This window comes from Chaetodon auriga, chromosome 13 (assembly GCF_051107435.1).
Source record: "Chaetodon auriga isolate fChaAug3 chromosome 13, fChaAug3.hap1, whole genome shotgun sequence".
In the NCBI taxonomy this organism is placed as follows: Eukaryota; Metazoa; Chordata; class Actinopteri; order Chaetodontiformes; family Chaetodontidae; genus Chaetodon; species Chaetodon auriga.
Window position 1 is genome coordinate 14,485,422 of NC_135086.1, and position 20,443 is coordinate 14,505,864.

At 39.5% G+C, this 20,443-nt stretch overlaps 3 protein-coding genes and 1 pseudogene across 3 annotated transcripts; all 4 read right to left on the bottom strand.

Moving 5' to 3' along the window:
- Nucleotides 1–135: 135 nt before the first annotated feature.
- On the bottom strand, nucleotides 136–1,850 carry LOC143330368 (claudin-10-like). The gene is made up of 5 exons (XM_076746889.1): nucleotides 1,589–1,850; nucleotides 1,327–1,488; nucleotides 1,160–1,241; nucleotides 930–1,037; nucleotides 136–819 (listed from the first exon to the last, which is right to left on the bottom strand). The coding sequence occupies exons 1-5, from the start codon at nucleotides 1,818–1,820 to the stop codon at nucleotides 627–629; spliced, it is 777 nt and encodes a 258-aa protein (XP_076603004.1). The 5' UTR covers nucleotides 1,821–1,850; the 3' UTR covers nucleotides 136–626.
- A 2,912-nt stretch (nucleotides 1,851–4,762) lies between these two features.
- LOC143330367 (claudin-10-like) lies at nucleotides 4,763–6,490 on the bottom strand (annotated as a pseudogene).
- A 3,683-nt stretch (nucleotides 6,491–10,173) lies between these two features.
- Nucleotides 10,174–11,998, bottom strand: LOC143330365 (claudin-10-like). Its single transcript, XM_076746888.1, has 5 exons — nucleotides 11,687–11,998; nucleotides 11,138–11,299; nucleotides 10,964–11,051; nucleotides 10,751–10,858; nucleotides 10,174–10,661 (listed from the first exon to the last, which is right to left on the bottom strand). The coding sequence occupies exons 1-5, from the start codon at nucleotides 11,916–11,918 to the stop codon at nucleotides 10,466–10,468; spliced, it is 786 nt and encodes a 261-aa protein (XP_076603003.1). The 5' UTR covers nucleotides 11,919–11,998; the 3' UTR covers nucleotides 10,174–10,465.
- Nucleotides 11,999–13,176: 1,178 nt separating this feature from the next.
- LOC143330364 (claudin-10-like) lies at nucleotides 13,177–18,379 on the bottom strand. Its single transcript, XM_076746887.1, has 6 exons — nucleotides 18,206–18,379; nucleotides 15,246–15,447; nucleotides 14,350–14,511; nucleotides 14,188–14,269; nucleotides 13,495–13,599; nucleotides 13,177–13,333 (listed from the first exon to the last, which is right to left on the bottom strand). Exons 1-6 carry the CDS (start codon nucleotides 18,377–18,379, stop codon nucleotides 13,177–13,179), a joined length of 882 nt encoding a protein of 293 aa, XP_076603002.1.
- Nucleotides 18,380–20,443: the final 2,064 nt, after the last annotated feature.

A 20,443-nucleotide genomic window follows, 5' to 3' on the forward strand; every position in this document is an offset into this window, starting at 1 on the left:
AATCTCATGAACATCCCTCCATTCACTCGTCTCATGACTGTGGTGTGAGAAACTCACCCATCCATTCTTTCAGTTCTGAATCAATATAAATATTTTGTTTTATTGCAAATTTCAAAAGCATCTGACAGCGCCTGACAGTGGCAAATTGTGTGCTCATGTATAAAAAGTTACATTTCTACATATGGATCAATAATTTGTGCTTCAGGTCAGAGCAACAACATGATACATCAAAGTTTGTTCAGATAAACGAATGTTCAAAAAAATGATTAATGCCTGCAACAACAAAAGCTCTACATAATTCATAAACACAAGTTTTGTGTCCTTCTAAGTGAATTGAATTATTTTACGATATCCTCCTTACTATGATGTCTTTTAATATCTATCAGCAAAGCAGGCATTCATTGTGAGTCCACCGGTGTGCCTTGTTGAACATTCATTCCAATTCCATTTTGCTTCAGTTTCAGGGTATTGTGCATGTTTACTAACTGTCACACTGTCATGGCTCACCGCTACACTTGAACAGACCATAGCCACTGTTAGCGTCGTTAGCCACATCCATGCTTTTCCTGCTATGATAAGTCAAAACATACAGAAACACAAAAATATTTTCCACTGCTGAAAAGAGGTCACACATATTCATTTATAGCTGACGTCTTGGTGCTAGTGGTGGTCCCAGAGATGCTGCTGACTCTGCTGCCACTGGTGGTCCTTGATTGCCTGCTCTCACTGATCCCTGTGCTAGACGAAGACGAAATGCTCTTCTTCGTTGGAACAACTGTGTAGGCGGCAGGGAACTGGTAAGCAGGGAATCTTTTTGAGCTGTAAGGTTTAGATTCAGGAAATTAATGGTTATTGTTTTCTGTAGCTGGAATTAAATGATAGAAATGTTAGAAGAAAAAAAAATCAATGATACAGGAGCAGTATATTACCTCGAGTGGCACCCTTCCCTCCCTGCAAAGATACTGATAATAAGGCCTCCAACAACAAGTAAGGTGGAGCCTCCCCAGCCAATGAAGACACCAACACCTATTTCAAACCTGGCAATAAACACAACAAAGGTACAGTTCTTACTTCCTAAAATCATCAAATAAATACTGATGCATGAAATAAGGTGACTTTGTTGTACATTTTATCGATGTCACTTAAAAATTGTACATACTTCTGAGCTCTGAAGTTAGGGTCCTGAAATTCTGCTCTAATTTTGTTTCCATAATAGGAGAAAGCAACCATAGAACACATCCCTGAAATAATAGGTACACATTAATTTTAAGATGTGTATTGTTGCAATGGGACTTCTTTCAAATGACTGTCAGTGTCAAGTCTTGCCTCCAATAAGGTAGTTCATCCCCCCGGCAAAGGTTACCCTTGCATTAGAAATCTCTGTTCCCCCGATCTTAGTGCACTTCATTCCCACTAAGACCAGAACTGATCCAAAGAAGGACAGGATAATGGAGATGATGATCAGAGCACGGCACATGTGAATGTCCCCTGTCCAAGAACAGCGAGACAATGTTAAGACACAGTTAAAAAGACTAAGTTCTTGTTTTCAATTATTACCGCGCTCTGTGCTGAAATACATTTTACTTACAGTTCAGTGCAAGCATTGATGGAATCCCCTTGCAGTCAGATACTCCAGTTGAATCAGATATACAATCCTTCCACAGGTTTGAGAAGTAGTTTGAAGTGGTTAAGACTATGCTGTCTACCTCAGACCAAGTCCAGATCTCTGTGGGCATGGTGGAACAGACCAGGATCCATCCAGATACACAGACCACAAAGCAGCCGATCTCCATGTACATCACCACAGTCCTGTAACTCATGATTGCCTTGAACCTCTAGACAGAGAAAATGAAAATCCAAACAATGGCACTACAGCTCCTGTCCTGCGCTGTCTTCCCGAAAGTCACTATTCAGGTGCTGGATGCAAATGGAAACACACGCAGCCAAACGTGGTTTGTGTACATCATCACATGTTTTGCCTTGAACTGTGATTGCGTTTTGTGAAGGTCACCTTGGTGATGTGTTTGTTGTTGGTGTGAGACGCAAAGTGTACCAGCATGGGTTCAGTTTTATGCGCCATTTGTTTTTCACCACACAAGGAGGTGACGCCACATGAAATTAGGAAAAACTTAATCACATCTTTGAGTGGAAAAATAAATGTCAGTATAAATGATGGCGTTATTTTGCTACGCATTCATGATGTTGATAGAAGACTGACACTCATAACTGTGTAAAAGGTATGAAATGAAGGTATACTGGCACAAAATGACATGGACTGCTGTGAGTATTATGGATGATTAATGCAATATATTCACTGAAGATAATAATTGGCGAGAAACAATACTCATTATAGGTATAAAGTTTTTTTTAGCTGTATATGAATACGTAGATATTCCATTCCAATACATACCTTGGTTAAATTAACATATTTATTTTTATTTTTTCAATATAAATTTGACAAATTTTGTCGGAAAAATATCTTGCTCTTGAGCTCAAAGCAGAATTATCAGTGCTCATGTTGAGCTGATCACAATGGGTACCACTAGACATGAGAGATTAGGTCATATCTAATCTGTTGTAGGATTTAGGACCACATCATGAAGCTTTACCCTAGTCCAAGTTCATTAAAACTGACAACAATACCACAGAAATCCTAATATTTTCAGAATCTAAATATATCACAAGCTGTTGAGAAGATTCTATATAGAAATGATGCCGCTGTCAATCAGGCTGTTATCAAAGACATTATGGACACCACATGCAATGCCAATCCATTTTTAAAAGCATGTGGAAAGGGGCCCCTTGCCACGCTTCATAGAAGAGTATCATATTTCAACACTAATTATTCTCTTATTGAGCCTATTGAGTATGTGTTTTGCAAGAAAAAATAGAAAATCTTTCATCTATGATCCTTTTCTGGAACAGTTTTAATTCAGTCAAGTCTGATTGTGCAGAAAAGAGTTTAAATTCATCAGGTGGAAAGTTATTAGAGTTGGGCACATCCTTTACAGACTGAGAATACTATGTACGCAACCCATTCTGTCAGGAGAGAGAGACTGCTGCCCCCTTGGGCACATCCCCAAAAAAGAGTAAAATAACTTCTGTTTATTGGGTCATACTCAATAGACCAGCTCAGTTTTCACTACATTTAGTTGCCACTTTTGGGAGGAAGTATTGATGTCAGACAGTTTAGGTTCGAAAGTTATTTCCATCGGCTTGGGAACACTTTGGAAACCCATTGTCAGTAAATACAGTTTGTCACTGCATCTACAAATGCATGTTAAGAGTCTACCATGCAAAGTGAGAGCCTTATATCAACAAGATCTAGAAATGCAGCCAACCTCTTTCGTGCAAAGTACAAATGTGTGCTGTGGTCTGACAAGTCCATATTTCAAATTGTTTTTGGAAATTATGGATGTTGTTCTGGCAATACTGATGTTGATGTAAAAGCAGTAGCCAGAAATACTGGACACGCCTGTGTGCAGAGGTTTTGTTGGACCAGGACCTACCAGGAAAATACCAGGAAATAAGGGCAAAATATTACTGTCATTTAAAGAGACAAACACATGCAAGAAGCAGTTTGTCAGGTCTACAATGCATTGAAGCGTGACATTATGTTTACTATCATGTAATTTTCTTAATTTTCTCTGTGTGTATGCCAGCGAGCTGAAATGATGTTTGAATAGAGTTCAAGTCTGATATGTTTCCATGATGCTGGACAAGTGTACATTTAATATTTCATGACTCTTTAATGACCAATATAAACTTTGGTTAGAAACCAAACGGTATCGTTCACTCAAGCGTAAAAAAGCCAAAAAAGCAAAAAAGGCACAAAACACACTAAATGTCGACTCAGCAGCAGTGTGTTTGTGCTGTGTGCCGTTAGTGTTGATGAGGGCCCTCCACAAGTGTGTGAGATGTTTACTATAAGCTTTCCAGAGTGTGCCACCAACTTGAGATAATTCAGACCACCTACCACCTGTAGCTACCTTTTCGTGTTTACATCTTTTTGCATCTGCGAGCAACAAAACATTTAATTTGTATTTACAGGGAAAAAAAAGCCCTGGCTTGTAACCATCTTAACATTTTTTTTCCTACCACACAGTATCAATAAAAATGACTGACTGTCACTGATTTTCTCAAGAGACCAAAGTGCTGTCCTCTTCAGACTTGTTGCGATTGATGAGGAGCAGATTTGCCACAATCTGGTGACTAAATATGCAAAACCAAAAACTTCAGCTAAAACTTTTATTTGTAGTCTTTTATTAAAAAACAGAGCCACACATTTCACTGCTTACAGAGACAATGACAAGATGCAGCCCCTTTTTTGGACCTGCTTGAAGTTTTCTTATTACAAAATCATAGTTAATGATTATGTCACGGAAAACAAGAGAATCTGTGTTTGCCACAGTTTTAAACATTGTCTTTACAGATTAACAACATTTACAGGTTACAACCATCAATGGAAATGTCTTACAAATTATTGCACACTGACATCTAAAAAATAGAAAGTGATGCAAAAATTAGATTAGCCAGTTTTGGCCAATGTTTTTGATTTAATACATACATAATCTTAACATTCAACAGTGTACACAGTGCACAGTAATATGTAGACCTTTCAAGTATAGGAAATATAAATTCCCTAAAATCAACAAGTAAACTGTGTCATACCACTTTAGTTTCATACCCCTGAGAGAAACATGCAAATATTTTAAACTTAATTCCTGGTGAGCCACAAATCAATATCAGAAAATTCTGCTTCTCACACGTATGCATTCTTGTCAAGATGCTGCATCCTGGAGGAGTTGCTGTTGTCTGGAGGTGGCCTCTGGTTTACAGACTTTGCCTGTGAGGGGACATGTGAGGCAGCACCTTTATAGATATAGCTGACTGTGGCTGTAAAGAGACAGAACACAGATTAACCTTTACAAATCAAACACCTATAGTATGTGACTCACCAAAATGGATTCATACAGTTGATCATTTACAACATATATCTTCTCTAAGATGTGAACATAGTGTGTGTTACCCATACAAACCTTTTGGTAAAAGAACCTGTGATGGAGAAGCAGAGCATGCTGCCTCCGAGGATACAGAGGACAGAACCTCCCCAGCCAATAAAGAGAGCAACTCCCAGTTCATATCTACAGACAGAGACTAATACTTAGTTGTCATATTTCTTAATAGGTTGAGTTACATTAAAACAGTCACAGGGTTCTTACTTAAGTGCCACAAACGTTGGGTCAAAGAACTCTGATGTTATCTGATGTGCATAGAGGGAACAGCCTGAGAGTGAGCAGAGGCCTGAGAACAAGAAAAACAGGATCTAATTAGATCACACAGATAATTACACAGATATTAGACAGTTCTCCTGTACTTACCACTAATGATGAAATTTACACCAGCAAAGCAGGCAATCCTGGCTTTGTTTTTGCCAGTTCCTCCAATTTTGGTGCATTTCATTCCAATGAGGGCAAATGTAGAACCAAAAAAACCCAGACAGATGGCTGCGATCATTAGTCCTCTGCATGCTTGGATGTAGCCTGCAAACAGTAAATAGATGTTTAAATACATGCAGCCAAAAGAGCGTTACTTTGTGTGGCTCCATTCTGTGGTTCTGCATTCCCTGTTCTCTGATGTCTCCATACTACAAGGTCAATGACTCATTGACCTTGTGACCAATTTACACATAAAGCAAGAAATACAATTTGTCACAAGTAAACCTAATTGTTTTCAGGCACTCTGGGGGAGTGTGGTAACTTGTGGCATCTTGATATGAAACTTCCCATTCAGATGTGATTTTGTGGCAAATATTACCTTGCAAGTTAACCCCTGAAACTAGTCAGCCGTGAGAGAAACCGCCTGAGGTTACCAGTAAATGTCCTTTGTAGCTTTCAAGCTCTGAGAACAAAGGCTAAACATTGACATATTTGAAGGTAAATGAGTTGTTCCTTGAAGACCTGCTTTAGGATATATCTCATTCTTGAGTGAGTTTCAACTTTGAATTTTCTAGCAAAAGTTAGAAAGAAAAGGAGCTGAGATTTAACACTAATAAGGCACTTGGAAAATCAACACTAGTCTAAACATGGAAAAGTAGGAGAAAAGAACAATTAGAACTGTCCTTTCAAGAATTAACATGTACTGCTTAACTGAAAGACAAGAAGAAAATAAATTCAACATGATCAGTTAAAACCATAAAAAGGGCGAAGAAACAGTCACAAAGGCAGAAAATCCAATCATCTAGTTAGAGGGGAAGAAAGAGCTGACCATCCAATGCCAGCATTGAGGGAAAGTCTTTGCAGTCAGAGACTCCAGTTGAATCAGTGACACATATCTTCCACAGATTGGCCGAATAGAGAGCTGAAGCGAGAATGATTGTTCCATCAAGTGAAGCCACTTTCCAATAGTCTGTTGGTAATGTGGAGGACACAAGAATCCAGCCTGAGGTGGTGAAAATGAAAGCTAAGATCTCCTGAAACATGCGTTTCATACACATGGTTCCTGTGATAGTAAGGCTCGTTGAAAATGCAGCCAGACTCTGCACTAGTAAGTCCAATGGATAGGTTCTGATTAATGGGTAATGTGTTGAGGACTGTTTTATTGTGTAGGGAGGAGTTTGGCCCTAAACATCAGTGGTCAATGGTCTTTAATAGTGTCAAACACATTTATAGGCATCAGGGAATCTTTTAGAGTTCTGTAGTTTAGACTGAAAATATGAATGGTCATATTTTTCTGTAGGTGGATGCTGGGTAAACAATGGAAAAAAAAAAAAAAAAATCAATGATACATTAGCTGCATTTTACCTTGAGTGGTGCACTTCCCGTCCTGCAAAGAAACTGTAAATAAGGCCTCCAATAACAAGTAAGGTGGAGTCTCCCCGGATGATTGACACCTATGCATATGTAAAACCTGGCTAAAAAAAAAAGCAAAAAACAAGAATGATAGGTGAATGTAAACTGATGTAAATGTTGATGCATGAAATAAGGGTTGAGTTTGTTTTACATTTTATCTATCACTTAAAAAAAGTATATATCTGAAATTTGTAGTTATGGTCTTGAAATTCTGCTCTAGTTTTGTTTCCATAATAGGAGAAAGTCATCATCATGAAATAATAGGCACATATTAAGATTAATCATAATGTGTACTGCAATGTAACTTCTTTCAGATAACCCTCAGTTAACTTATTGGTCCCCCCACCAATGGATACTCTAGCAGGAGCAGCCTCTGATCCCGCAATCTTAGGATTTTGGTAATTGCCCCCTACATAGATAAAATATCTGAGACTCCCCACCAATCAGCTAGAACTGAAGAAGCTCCTTGGATGAGTGATGAAACATCTCCTAGCAACTCCAGATGCTCTAGATTCAATCCTCCTTGGATGACCATGACCAGGATGACTAAGAATCTTCACAGACATCCCCCAGTCTTAGTGTACATCATTTCCAGTAAGACCATAACTGCTCCAAAGAACGACAGGATAATGGAGATGATGATAAGAGCACGGCACATGTGAGTGTCTCCTGTCCAAGAACAGTAAAACGATGTTAAGCACACTTTATAAGATGCAGATGTATCTTCTTTTTAATTATTACTATGCTCTGTGCTGAAATACCTCTTATTTCTAGTTCAGTGCAAGCATTGATGAATCCCCTTGCAGTAAGATACTCCAGTTGAATCAGATATACAATCCTTCCTCTGGTTGGAGGAGCAGTCAAGCGGTTGAGACTGTGCGGTCTACCTCAGACCAAGTCCAGTTATCTGTGGGTATGGTGGAACAGACCAGGATCCATCCAGATACACAGACCACAAAGCAGTCGATCTCCATGTACATCACCACAGTCCTGTAACTCATGATTGCCTTGAACCTCTAGACAGAGAAAATGAAAATCCCAACAGCTCCTGTCCAGTGCTGTTTTCACGAATGCCCCTCCTCAGGTGCTGCATGTAATCAGAATCACAAACATGAATACACACACACACACACACAAAAGGCTGAAGGTGGTTTTTCATCACTTTTTTCACTTTGAATCATGATTCGGTTGTTTTGTGAGGGTCACATTGTTCATGTGTTTGTTGTTGGTGTGACATCGTTGAATGGTTCAGGATTTGTAAATGATGGCACTGTTTAGTTACGCATTGGTGATGATGATGATGATGTTGATAGAAGAATAATACAGTCATATTTGTGTATGGGATTGTTATCAAGGGATTGTTATCATGGTCATGGATAGCACTGGCGTCCTTAGTTCCCTTGGCTGTGTAATGCTGTCATTAGAGTTGTTAGTGTCACCTGAGGCCAAGTATAAACAACACTTGTTGGAGTTGTCACATGAGGTCAACTGTGACTACTTGGCAACTCTCCTGGGTAGGGATGAAAGGACAGCATTGTAGGTGTGGGATAAGAGGTGTTGTAGACCTCTTCCTCTGCTGAGTCAGGACTTCTCTTTTTTTCCACAAGTAGCCCTCTTCACTTCCCGTTCAAACCATCTGGCCTCCTTATCTAATATCTGTATATTGTTGCCCCTTATCTGTCTTACTTTCTGGAGATCATATGCTAATGATGACATAATTATAAATATTATATTCCATTTATGCTCATAGTTTGCTCCTAAATCCTACACACTGGTCCTTTAAAGGTGGGATGAGTCATTCTGGAGAAAGATTGTTAGTGCTGCCATTTCTCCATCACAATTCAAATACACATTAGCATGCTGGATTTACCATCCCTCTCGCTCCCTCCGTCTCCGCTCCCCTTCTGTCTGTCCTGTGCTCGAACACAAACACCACCTGTCGCTGATTGGCTGGAATATGTGACTGGATTGAAAGAGCCAGGGCTGCGTACAAAAAACAGATTCCTTTTCAGCGCTCACATAGACTGGACAGTTATGATCATGAGGAGATATTTTCTGAATTTCAAATTCAGCCAATATCAACAATCTTTCTCCAGAATGACTCACCCTACGTTTAGATCTATTATCGGCACACATTGTCACTGCAACTGCGGCCACTTAGATACTTTGGGCACTTAAGGGCCCTTTTTTGAGTTTATAGTGCATTAAGAATACATTTCTCTGATGCTAGAAAGAAATGTTTAGAAACACTTTTTTTAAGCAAAAGTCTGAGGTTAAGCCTTCATGCTTATGTTGCTTATAATCAAATATGGAAATAATAAACTGACCAGCACCTACACTTCGACTCTCACTAGCCACTAGAGCATAAGTCAATCAGAGCTGTCCAACATCAAGCTGATAGTGTACCAACAAGAACCCAGGCCCAAGAGAAGTCACACAAACATCTGAGGGATACCTTAACTGGACCTTTGTGAAAACAGCCACAAGATTCAGGAAGAACACCAGCGCTGTGGGTGGTGAAGAAGAACAAATGCAGCTACATCATCATTCCATACATGTCTCTTAGAAACTATCTGTGTATCCGAGAGGATTTTCAACAAACAGCAGTCCACTGAGACAGAACTGTTTGACCTGCAAGACTGCATACTCAGACACAAGAAAAGCAATTAAATGCATGCAATCCAATGCAGTGATGAATGCACAGACTTGCATATCCGGGAAACTAAACAACCACTAAACAAATGCATGGCTCAGCACAGAGGGGCCAACTCCTCAGTTCAAGACCTCCACCTGAAAGATAGGGGACGCTCTTTTGAGGACAACAAAGCACATGTTTTGGATAGGGAGGCCAGATGGTTTGAAAGAGGAGTGAAGGAGGTTATTTTTGTAAAAATAGAGAAACCGTCAGAAGAGGAGGTGTACAACACCACGAAACCCCACCTACAATGCCGTCCTTTCATCCTTTTCCAGGAGACTCAGTGACACAACTATTCATAGTTGTCTTCCTGTGACAACGCTGACTGTCATTTGCACTTGGCCTCAGGTTGCTCCAACAACTCTAATGACTGCTGTTACATAGCCAGGTGCACTAATGACCCAAGTAGTATCAATGACCTGGACAAGGACCCCACAGAGGTTAAATACCTTGGACTTCCCAGTCAGTTAGAACTGAAGGTGGCCCTTGAATGAGAGGCAACACGTTTTCAAGCTTTGTACAACTTATATTTTGTTAACAGCTAAGCTTGCCAAGTCTGGTTGCTCTTAATTCAACCATCACTGGAATACACTATATTCATTGAAGAGAGACATTAAAGGTGCAAAGTTCATTTTATTATGCGTAATAATTTATTTTTCTTAATTGTAGTCATTGTCTGTATGTACACTCCACGATTGCAATACATGCTTTGGTTAAATCGAAACAAAGTTAACAAATGATGTGTAAACACAAGATGGTGTATTTCATACTGAGGATAAAAACAAAAAATTACAATTATACATATGATCCACTGAAGAGGAAGCGGAAGGGTTTTTCATCCTTTCTACATTCTGAGATGCATGCTGATTGTTAGTTAATCTGATTTAGAGATGATATGTTCTGTTTTGGCTTCGGTCTACTACACAAAAGCGTCTCTTTCTGAAATTTTTGTCGGTGTTGTCTGAGAGATATTTGAGATCTTGGAGCTGCTGGATCGTCCTGAGCCCATGTAAGACCCGTACTGCCTGGAGGGTTTGTAGTATCCAGTGTACAGCGTTCTTCCTCTGGAGCGAGGGGCCATGTATGTGCGTCCTCCATAGGTGTATACTACTTTACTGTAAGACCAAAAAGTTTAGAAAATTCACAATATAGTATAAACTCAGCAGTCACAGGAAAAAGGGTGAAGATGGATGAATTTTAATACCTTTCTGGGCAGATTACTCGAGAGACGGTCACGCCGTAAAACACAGCCCCTAAAAAGATTAAAAAACATCCCACCAATCCTAGGAATATGGGAGGTCCAAGGTCATACCTGGAATGAGTTAAAATGTAAGAAGAATCAGATTGTTAATATTTTACTGTGGGCTTTAAGGTGGCTGTCTCTACAATTTAAACTATAAGGCATGACATAGTGTACCTTAAGACTCCTGGTCCTACATTGGCAGCAAAGGTTGTTCTGGCGATCCTGTTGATGTATAAGCAGTAGCCAGAAATATTGGACACGCCTGTGTGCAGAGGTTTCGTTGATACCAAGAAATAATGAGGGCAAAACATTTTTACAGAGACAGTCACGTGTATGGTCTGTACTCACCTCCAGCAAAATGAAACACTGCTCCAGCAAGAAGCAGTTTGTCCTTGGTTTTATCAGCTCCACCAATATAAGTGCACTCCATTCCAACAAAGCAAAGTACTACACCAAAGAATCCAAGAGTTAACCCGCACATTAGCAACCCGCGTACACCCTGGATGAAAGCTGTGAGAAACAGAAAGAAAGAGGGCAGGCGAGAAAAGAAAGGGAGGAAATATTCAACAGAAAAAGTTAAGTTTCCAGGACTTGCCAATGCCAATGTCAGTATGAAATCAAATCTCTTTTGAGAATTTTCAGATTTCCAAATATTCATGACAGGGAGTAGACACAATAATGTGAACACTTGAAGACAACGATTATGTTATATAGTCACATAGTCTTACATTAAGCACTGGTTTAAACTCAGTGTCACTGTGAACACTCCATAGCTGAAGTGCTCTTCTGTTGAACTGTAGGACTGCACGTTTTTCTGTTCCTTCAGAGTGAAAGACTAACAGAGATAATACTAGAAGCATCATTGCTGAGGCATATACAACATGTTGTAGCACTTACCGGTCACACTCCAGAGCACAGGGAAGTCTCTACAGTTGGTGACAGCTGTGGAATCAGTGAAACAGTCCTTCCACAGGTTGGACCAGTACCAGGCCACTTTGATGATAAAGGAGCCTCCTTGTCCTCCAATTTGGGTGATCCTCCAATAGTCCATGGCCATGGTGCACAGCACAAAGAGCCATCCCAGTGATGTGATCAAGAAGCCAAATATTTGGATCAGACGTTTCCTCATTCTGAAATCACTAAATCGAACCAGGTAGCGTCCACTCCTCTGGGTAGAAGCACAAAACACACTAAAAGTCCAGTCAGCGGAAGTGTGCCTGTGCTGTGTGCCATCAGTGTTGATGAGGGCTCTGCACAATCATGTCAGATGTTTACTGTAAGCTTTCCAGAGTGTGCCACCCACTTGAAAATTTACACCGCCTCCAGCTACCTTTTACATCCCCTTTGCATCCACTAGTATGTAGCAACAGCAAACTATGTTAACATTTTTTTTTTTTTGTTACCACACTATCACAATATAAAGTATAAATAAGGTGAAAGACTGACTGCCACTGATCTTCTCAATAGAACAAACTGCTGTCCTCTTCAGACCTGCTGCGATCAGCGAGGGGCGGATATGACATAACCTGCTGACAAAACAGTCAAACACAAAACAGTCTGCTTAAATCCACTTTTATTTAGTAATACTCTAAAAACTGCCACACATTTCACTACTTACAGAGACAGCGACGAGATGCAGCCCATTTCTTTTTACCATCTGGAAGTTTGCTCATTACAAAATCATAGTTAATGATTATGTCATGGAAAATGAGAAAATCTGTGTTTGACACAGTTTTAAATATTGTCATTACAGATTAACAACATGTACAGGTTACTTACAGTTAAAGATACAACCAGCAAAGGAAATGTCTGACAGAATATTTCACACCAACAATTAAAAAAAAAACAAAAAACAAAAATTATGCAAAAATTACTTTCACTCATTAGGACCACATGTTTTGGATTTTGCTGTTTAATTATAACACATACATAATCCTAACATTCATAACAGCAATGTGTATAACTGTCAAATAGAGACAATATAAATTCCCCAAGATCAGAGAGTAAACTGTGTCATGCAACTTTCAATTCATACCCCTGGAAGAAACACAGACATGCTTTAAATGTAATTCCTGGCAGCAGTGTAGGACCGATGGGAAGGACAGAGCATGCAGGGCCCTCACGTGAGGAGCGCCCACAAATATGCTTGAGTGAATAGCCGTGGACACGGGGAGGGACCCACCGAGAATACCTATTTACAGGGTCCAGAATTATAAGGTATGTCCCTGTTTCCTGGAGAGCCACAGATCAGTATCAGCAAATTCTGCTGCTGTTGGACGGGAACCACCAGGTTTCACATAGTGTGCTGAGTGAAAGACTTAGAACACAGTATATCTTTTTAAGACTCATCAATGGCTTCAACTGAAAGTGTTTTATAGTCACATCCCTCACACATATGCATTCTTATCAAAGTGCTGCGTCCTGGAGGCGTTGCTGTAGTCTGGAGGCGGCCACTGGTTTACAGACTTTGCCTGCCCTCTTGGGTAGGAGGAGACATGAGAATGTGAGGTAGCACCTTTATAGATATAGTTTGGCTGACTGTGGCTGTAAAGAGACAGAACACAGATTAACCTTCACAAATCAAACACCTACAGTTATGTGACTCAGCAAAATTGATTCATTCATTGATTCACAATTGACAGTTTTTAATTTACATCATGTATCCTCTGTATAATGTGAACATAGTATGCGTTACTTATACAAACCTTTTGGTGAAAGAACCTACGATGGAGAAGCAGAGCATGCTGCCTCCAAGGATACAGAGGACAGAACCTCCCCAGCCAATAAACAGAGCAGCTCCCAGTTCATACCTACAGACAGAGACCAATACTTAATGTTCATGTTTCTTACAACCCTATTCCAAAAAAGACGAGATGCTGCGTAAAACGTAAATCAGTTGCAAACTAACTGTTTACCGCCAACAGTTTTATGGAGCGTTCACAGCCCATGTAGTAAAATCCTTTATACAATCATGTGTTCACAAAGTGGTGAACCTTGCTCCATCCTTGCTTGTGGATGACTGAGCCATTCGAGGATGCCAATTTCATACCCAATCATGATACTATCACCTATTACCAATGAACCAGTTTACCTGTGGAATGTTCCAAACAGGTGTTTTTGGAGCATTCCACAACTTTCCCAATCTTTAGTTGCACCTGTCCCAACTTGTTTGAAATGTGTTGCAGCAATCAAATTCAGAATAAGCAAATATTTACAAAAAACAGTGAAACTGATTAGGTCAAACATTAGATATATTGTCTTTGTAGTGTTGAATTAGGTGTGTATGTGTTTGTGTGTGCGCAAAAAGGATTAGCAAATTATCACATTCTGTTTCACAACTTTTTGGAATCTTGGTTGAAATAAGTTGATTTACATTAAAACAGTCACAGGGCTCTTACTTCTGTGCCACAAACATTGGGTCAAAAAACTCTGATGTTATCTGATGTGCATAGAGGGAACAGCCTGAGAGTGAGCAGAGGCCTGAGAAGAACAAGAAAAACAGAATATTATTAGATCACACAGATAATCACACAGATATTAGACAGTTCTCCTGTACTTACCACTAAGGATGAAATTTACACCAGCAAAGCAGGCAATCCTGGCTTTGTTTTTGTCAGTTCCTCCAATTTTGGTGCATTTCATTCCAATGAGGGCAAATATAGAACCAAAAAAACCCAGACAGATGGCTGCGATCATTAGTCCTCTGCATGCTTGGATGTAGCCTGCAAACAGTAAATAGATGTTTAAATACATGCAGCCAAAAGAGCGTTACTTTGTGTGGCTCCATTCTGTGGTTCTGCATTCCCTGTTCTCTGATGTCTGCATACTACAAGGTCAATGACTCATTGACCTTGTGACTAATTTACACATAAAGCAAGAAATGCAATTTGTCACAACGAAGAGTAATTGTTTTCAGGCACTTTGAGGTCGTATGGTAACCGTCATCATATGGAACTTCCCATTCAGATGTGATTTTGTGGCAAACTTTACCTTGCAAGTTAACTCCTGAAACTAGTCAGCCATGGGAGAAACCGCCTGAGGTTACCAGTAAATGTCCTTTATAGCTTTCATGCTCTGAGAACAAAGGCTAAACATTGACACATTTGGAGGTAAATGAGTTGTTCCTTGAAGACTTGCATTAGGCTGTTGGATATCTATTAGTCCTGAGTAGCAATGAGCTTCAACTTGAATTTTCTAGCAAAAGTTAAACAGAGAAGGAGCTGAGATCAAACACTTACAAGGCACTTGGATGAATCAACACTAGTCTAAACACTGAAAACTAGGCACAAAGGGCAATTACAGCAGCCCTTTCAAGAGCTAACATGTGCTGCTTAACTGAAAGACGAACAGAAAACAGAAAATAAATTCAACATGATCAATCAAAACCATTAAAAGGGCGAAGAAACAGGCACAGTCAAAGACAGAAAATCCAATTAGAGGGGAAAAAAGAGCTGACCATCCAATGCCAGCATTGAGGCAAAGTCTTTGCAATTGGAGACTCCAGTTGAATCAGTGACACAGCTCTTCCACAGATTGGACCAGTACGTAGCTGTGGTGATGACTGTTCCATCAAGTGAAGAAACCTTCCAGTAGTCCGTGGGTAACGTGGAAGACACCAGCACCCAGCCTGAAGTGGCAAAAACGAAGGCCAGGATCTCCTGAAACATGCTGCTCATACCACAAAGACGACTCCTCCACACTGCTGTGTGACGGCCAATTAAGCTGGTGAGACTAAAAATTGATTAACGGTTCCCTGGCTAGCGAGGCTTGTTGAAAATGTAGCCAGACTCTGCAGTAGGAAGTTCAATGGATAGGCTGTTATCGATAGTTAATGTGTTGTGGACTGTTATATTCAGTAGGGAGGAGTTTGACCCTCAACATCAACAAGTGGCCAGTGGTCTATTCTAGCGTCGGCCACCCCTCACCCAGTACACGTCACTGTGACTCACAGTCATAGATGACGGGACAGAAAGTGCTGGATTTAGAAATTGTGATGACATCAGGAATGACATTTAAAATTAAAGCGACTGCGAGCATGTGCTTGAGTGCGCATATATACACTACAATGGGCATGTAAGTAAATGAAAGTACCACAATGAAAAAAAAAAAACTTTTTAAAAAGCTCACCTCACTAAATCAAAAGAAAATGCCCCATCAAACACGTAGTATTCAACCTGAAGCATGTTAAATTATTAATGTATTAACCTGTAAAAAGTTAATGTTGTTAGTGTTTTAACCATTCCTCCTCTGTCATAGGTGAAACTAAAAGTGCATCATACAGTTTTTTTTTACAGAGTGTGCGGCCGTAAAATGAGCCGAAGGCAAATTGTAAGTTGCTCCAGTTGTTTTCTCCATCCACGACAGAAATTACTTCCTCCAAAGTGGAACATGTGAGATGTGAACCAGCACCTTTCTCACAGCCTCAGCAAAAAAATGCTGACCAGAAGAACACAAAAAGTATATTTTATGCATGGTCATGATATTTTTTTCACACTCTCTGTATACATTTCAATTTCAACTGCCAGATAAAGAACAGCCATGGGAGATGTGATACAGCACAGTGAATATACCTTGTCACCTTGCACTGCCACCCACAGTATGATTATTACATAACAAGAGTGCTCGAAGGTCCTCATAGACCTACAGCAGGATTTATAGCTCATTAGCAGAATGTCATTCAGCCTGAGGGAAAAAAAAAAATTCCATTACATTAAATGTGTTCATTAATTTAGGAAACGTTATGTAAACATGAGGGAAATCACATTCAAGCAATTCATTAAACTTTTTATCATATGAATCAGAGCCCCATCTGGTGGATGTACCGCACACACTGCTTCTGTCACACTGTCGCACTGCTGCCACTGTCGCATGGAGCTGACAATCACAAGGCAGTCCACTGTTCTAACAAAAGTGTTCCTCTAACAACATACATACAACAACATAAATGCAACATATACGTGAATTGATAGAGAAGTTAAATGAGCTGCCGTCCCATTCTGTTTGAAACACCGTGGTGACAACGGAAGAGTAAACTATGTAATGAGTACTAGTGAGTTTGTGTCCGACAAAATCGAGGTCTAGACACATAATGATGAACTATTGAACTAGGTACTAGTCAACAAATGGATAAAAGCAGTAACACTAGAAAAAAAGTGCATATACAATAATATCTAAATTACATGTGAGATGACCAAAATCCCTTCAGTAGTAAGAAAATAATGCAGCAACAGTACATAAAAGGTAAAAGGTTCACAAAATTTGAAAATCTGACTATTATTCTGTCCCTCATTGACCCATTACTGCCTACGACTTGTCTTTATTTACCTCCTCCCTACTTGGCCTCTGCACAAGCTTCGGTGACTCAGAGCCTCAGTTTGACATTTCCAACAAAGGATTACACATTTGCCACAGTTACACGTGAGCCATCATCTGGAACAGAAATTATTCTCTACTTATTTTGTCAACGAGAAGAGATCATTCTATTTTTGTCATAAATCTTAAACAAAATTTGTCAAGACAACAAGTCATTTTTGTCAGGTGTAACCTGAACAAGAGTTTTTATTCGAAAATGTAGATCTGAGATGAAAATCAGATCTGATTCTTTCACTGACAAACTGACAAAACACTGTTCTCTATGAGAGACACTTCATGACGAAGCTGAAGTAGAAATTTCTTTGCAAAGCATCTCACTTAAAATGACATGATGTTTTTCATGACGTTTTACTTCCCAGCAGCTTTCAAAAGCATTTTCAAATACTACGTAACCCCAAACGTAACCCCGACGTTCCAAAAAAGTTTGGAACGTCGTGCAAAACATAAACAATTACAGAATGCAATCATTAGCAAACGAGCGGTTTTAACCTGTTAACAGGTGTTTTTGGAGCATTCCACAACTTCATTTCTCTTTTGTTGCTCTTGCCCCAACTTATTTGAGACATACATACGTATATGTCAAAAAGGATTAAGAATTTATCACATCGTGTTTATGTTGCACACAGTGTCTCAGCTGTTTTGGAATCGGGGTCGTATGAAACAAATTGCAACAGTGGTAACTCGTATAAAAGAATACGTATGAATGAATCTGCACCTGAGATCATATCCGCAAAACATGCGCTGAACTGACTTTACTAAGTTTGAGTTTTTGAAATAATTTTGGTAGCAGATACATGCTTTTAAAACTAAGGTATTGTTGTTGGAACATTTCCTAAAGCACCACCACAATACCTTGCATGCTGTGCTCACACACTGGATGTGTTTTCTATGTCATTTACCCAGTATGTCACCATTAAAGTTGGTAACAGAGACAAATGCATCATGCAGTAATGTGAGAACATACAGATACTCTCTGTGGTTGCTGTGAGTGCCTCTTAGCTTACCTTCTAGCTGCAGGATAGTATGATGTGGTCTGCAGTGCACCGCGCCAATAGCATTTCCAGCGCAGTTGTTCCACAGACCCTGGAGCACCCAGGTCGCTGTGATGACTGAGGATGCCCGGCTGGTGGCCCTCCATTCATTGGACATTGTTGCGCCAATAGTGGCACAAAACCCAGCAAGGCCACTGAGAAAAGCCAGAATCTGCAAGCCTGACATTTGGAGCTTTAAGATCTGTATAAAACCTTTTAGCTGATTCAAGAAAATGAGAAATAAAAATCGCTCCAGGCAGTCATATTACACTGTGGACATGTGTTTCATTGAGATGATTTACAGACAGGACATCTTGCCTGCATCATGACGAGGGAAGGACACAGGTGTCTGAAAGTGACATAGTAAAGGACGCATGAGCTGGCAGTTAGGCATTAAATTTTGGCAAGCTGTGTTTGAAATGCTCCACGTTTTGGTCTAAAAATAAGGTCAAGTACCATATTAACATAAAAAAAATAAAGGAGTAATCAGTAATCCCAAAAACAAGACGCAACGTGACAAAGTCCAGTTACTGGTTCATCTATTTCTGCACACAATATTCAGCAACTGAATGACTAATGATTGCCAGCTCTCATGTGAACCTGGATGTTGTTTTTCATGCTCACTGTTCTCACTATGAAGAGTTTTCATCTAAAGTAGAAGAAGAAAGACATTTTTCTTTAACGAGAGATGGTGAAATCAGTTGTAATGTGAAACTCAGTTAAGTTCTATGGGAAATTGTTACTCAAACAAGGATCTTGCCAGAGAGATTACAAATCTATAACTTGACTTTTTTGCACTTTTTTCAGAAGTCTTTTTAAAAAAACAAAACAAAAAAAAACATAATAAGCAGGAACAAGCAGTGCCTTGAATTCTGTTGAATATTAACATGTTTCCATGACAGGTGACAGTTAACTAAGTGGGTGAGGCTCTGAGGAAGCCCTTTCATTCAGAATAAGGTGTGACAATCTCCAGAAAACTAAGTCCAAATGGGGAAATTTTAATTATCAGCAAATTAGTCACAGGACAAAATACAGTCTGTAAGAATCTGATGACTTTCTCAGCTCCACAAGTTTGTTTCAGGGATTAAAGTCGCAGGAAACTTGGATAACTCAGCTGTAAGCTTCCTTACATTTAATAGGAAGGACAGACTCTTTTTTTTTAACAAGTGTAGAGCAAGCAATGTACAATCAAGTCGGTACAAAAGGGGAGACAGAAAAAGAAAAACGATGATAAAATCTTGTAAAAGTCACGTGTTTAAACACATTATTGTTGTTCACTCACAGAGATCAAATGTCGTGTTTGAAACAGAAACAGGTATCAGATCAAAAAGCCGCCTGTTTAGTACATTTTGACTGAAGTCAAATTACTTAATGAATTAATTAGATAAAATTGAGAGTATGAATTCATATCACATTCATCCAAACATTGTCCCAAGATGATGCAAAGTGAGGATAGATTGATAGATTAATGATAGATTTGATCAGCAATAAATAGTGACAGCAGTTGTGGAATGTTATATATTCCATTTGTACTACAATGTACTTCTTTTAGATATTTCTGTCTCCATTTTCTGTTACTTCCACTGCATTTCAGAAGGATATACATTTTTCTCAACAACAATGATCTGAGCAGAGTTAGTGGTTAGTCAGTTTTGTCAGTAATTGCCATCATATCATATCATTTTTTTCCCCTGCAAACAAGTGAAAATCAGCTGTTTTAATAGATGTATTCATAGATTCTCACTCTTATTCTTGGAAAGCATTGATTTCTGTAGGAATACATTGAAATAATCTAACTAGACTGACAGATTATTTTTTCAATTAATAACAAATTATGATGGTATGATGACAGAACATGTTGAAATTAGCTCCACCTTGACCAGCTACATTTAATTGCTGCTCACAGCTGAATGTATAGGTCAAAACAATTCCAAAATATGTCTTCTAACGTGAGATACATAATAAATTGTAATAACAGAAAACAGTAGGGGTCTGCACTACATGAATACTATTGATATTCAAAGGTGGTAACAGTTGGTGTTTGCACTGTTGCTAGTGATGAAGTATTTGGGCAGTTTTCACTCGAGTAAAGGATGTGAGCTTCCCCACAAATAGCACACATTGAAACGTGTGTAAATAATAGTGGTTCATGACATGAAGAAGTGATGGAGACTCCTGTCAGCCAATCCCCAGGCGGTGGGAGGGGTTAGGCAGCGCGCCGCTCACCTGACATCCAAACCGGCAGCGCGTC

Excerpts from the sequence above, each read along its gene's own strand:
- LOC143330365 (XM_076746888.1), bottom strand. The coding sequence starts at position 11,918 with ATGAGGAAACGTCTGATCCAAATATTTGGCTTCTTGATCACATCACTG. Across the intron at positions 11,052-11,137 it reads AGTGTTTCATTTTGCTGGAG|GCGTGTCCAATATTTCTGGC; the intron begins GTGAGTACAGAC and ends CTCTGCACACAG. Across the intron at positions 10,859-10,963 it reads GTAGGACCAGGAGTCTTAAG|GTATGACCTTGGACCTCCCA; the intron begins GTACACTATGTC and ends AACTCATTCCAG.
- LOC143330364 (XM_076746887.1), bottom strand. The coding sequence starts at position 18,379 with ATGTCAGGCTTGCAGATTCTGGCTTTTCTCAGTGGCCTTGCTGGGTTT. Across the intron at positions 13,600-14,187 it reads CCAATGTTTGTGGCACAGAA|GTATGAACTGGGAGCTGCTC; the intron begins GTAAGAGCCCTG and ends CTCTGTCTGTAG. Across the intron at positions 13,334-13,494 it reads GTAGGTTCTTTCACCAAAAG|CCACAGTCAGCCAAACTATA; the intron begins GTTTGTATAAGT and ends GTCTCTTTACAG.
- LOC143330368 (XM_076746889.1), bottom strand. The coding sequence starts at position 1,820 with ATGAGTTACAGGACTGTGGTGATGTACATGGAGATCGGCTGCTTTGTG. Across the intron at positions 1,038-1,159 it reads CCTAACTTCAGAGCTCAGAA|GTTTGAAATAGGTGTTGGTG; the intron begins GTATGTACAATT and ends GTTTATTGCCAG. Across the intron at positions 820-929 it reads AGGGAAGGGTGCCACTCGAG|CTCAAAAAGATTCCCTGCTT; the intron begins GTAATATACTGC and ends TAAACCTTACAG.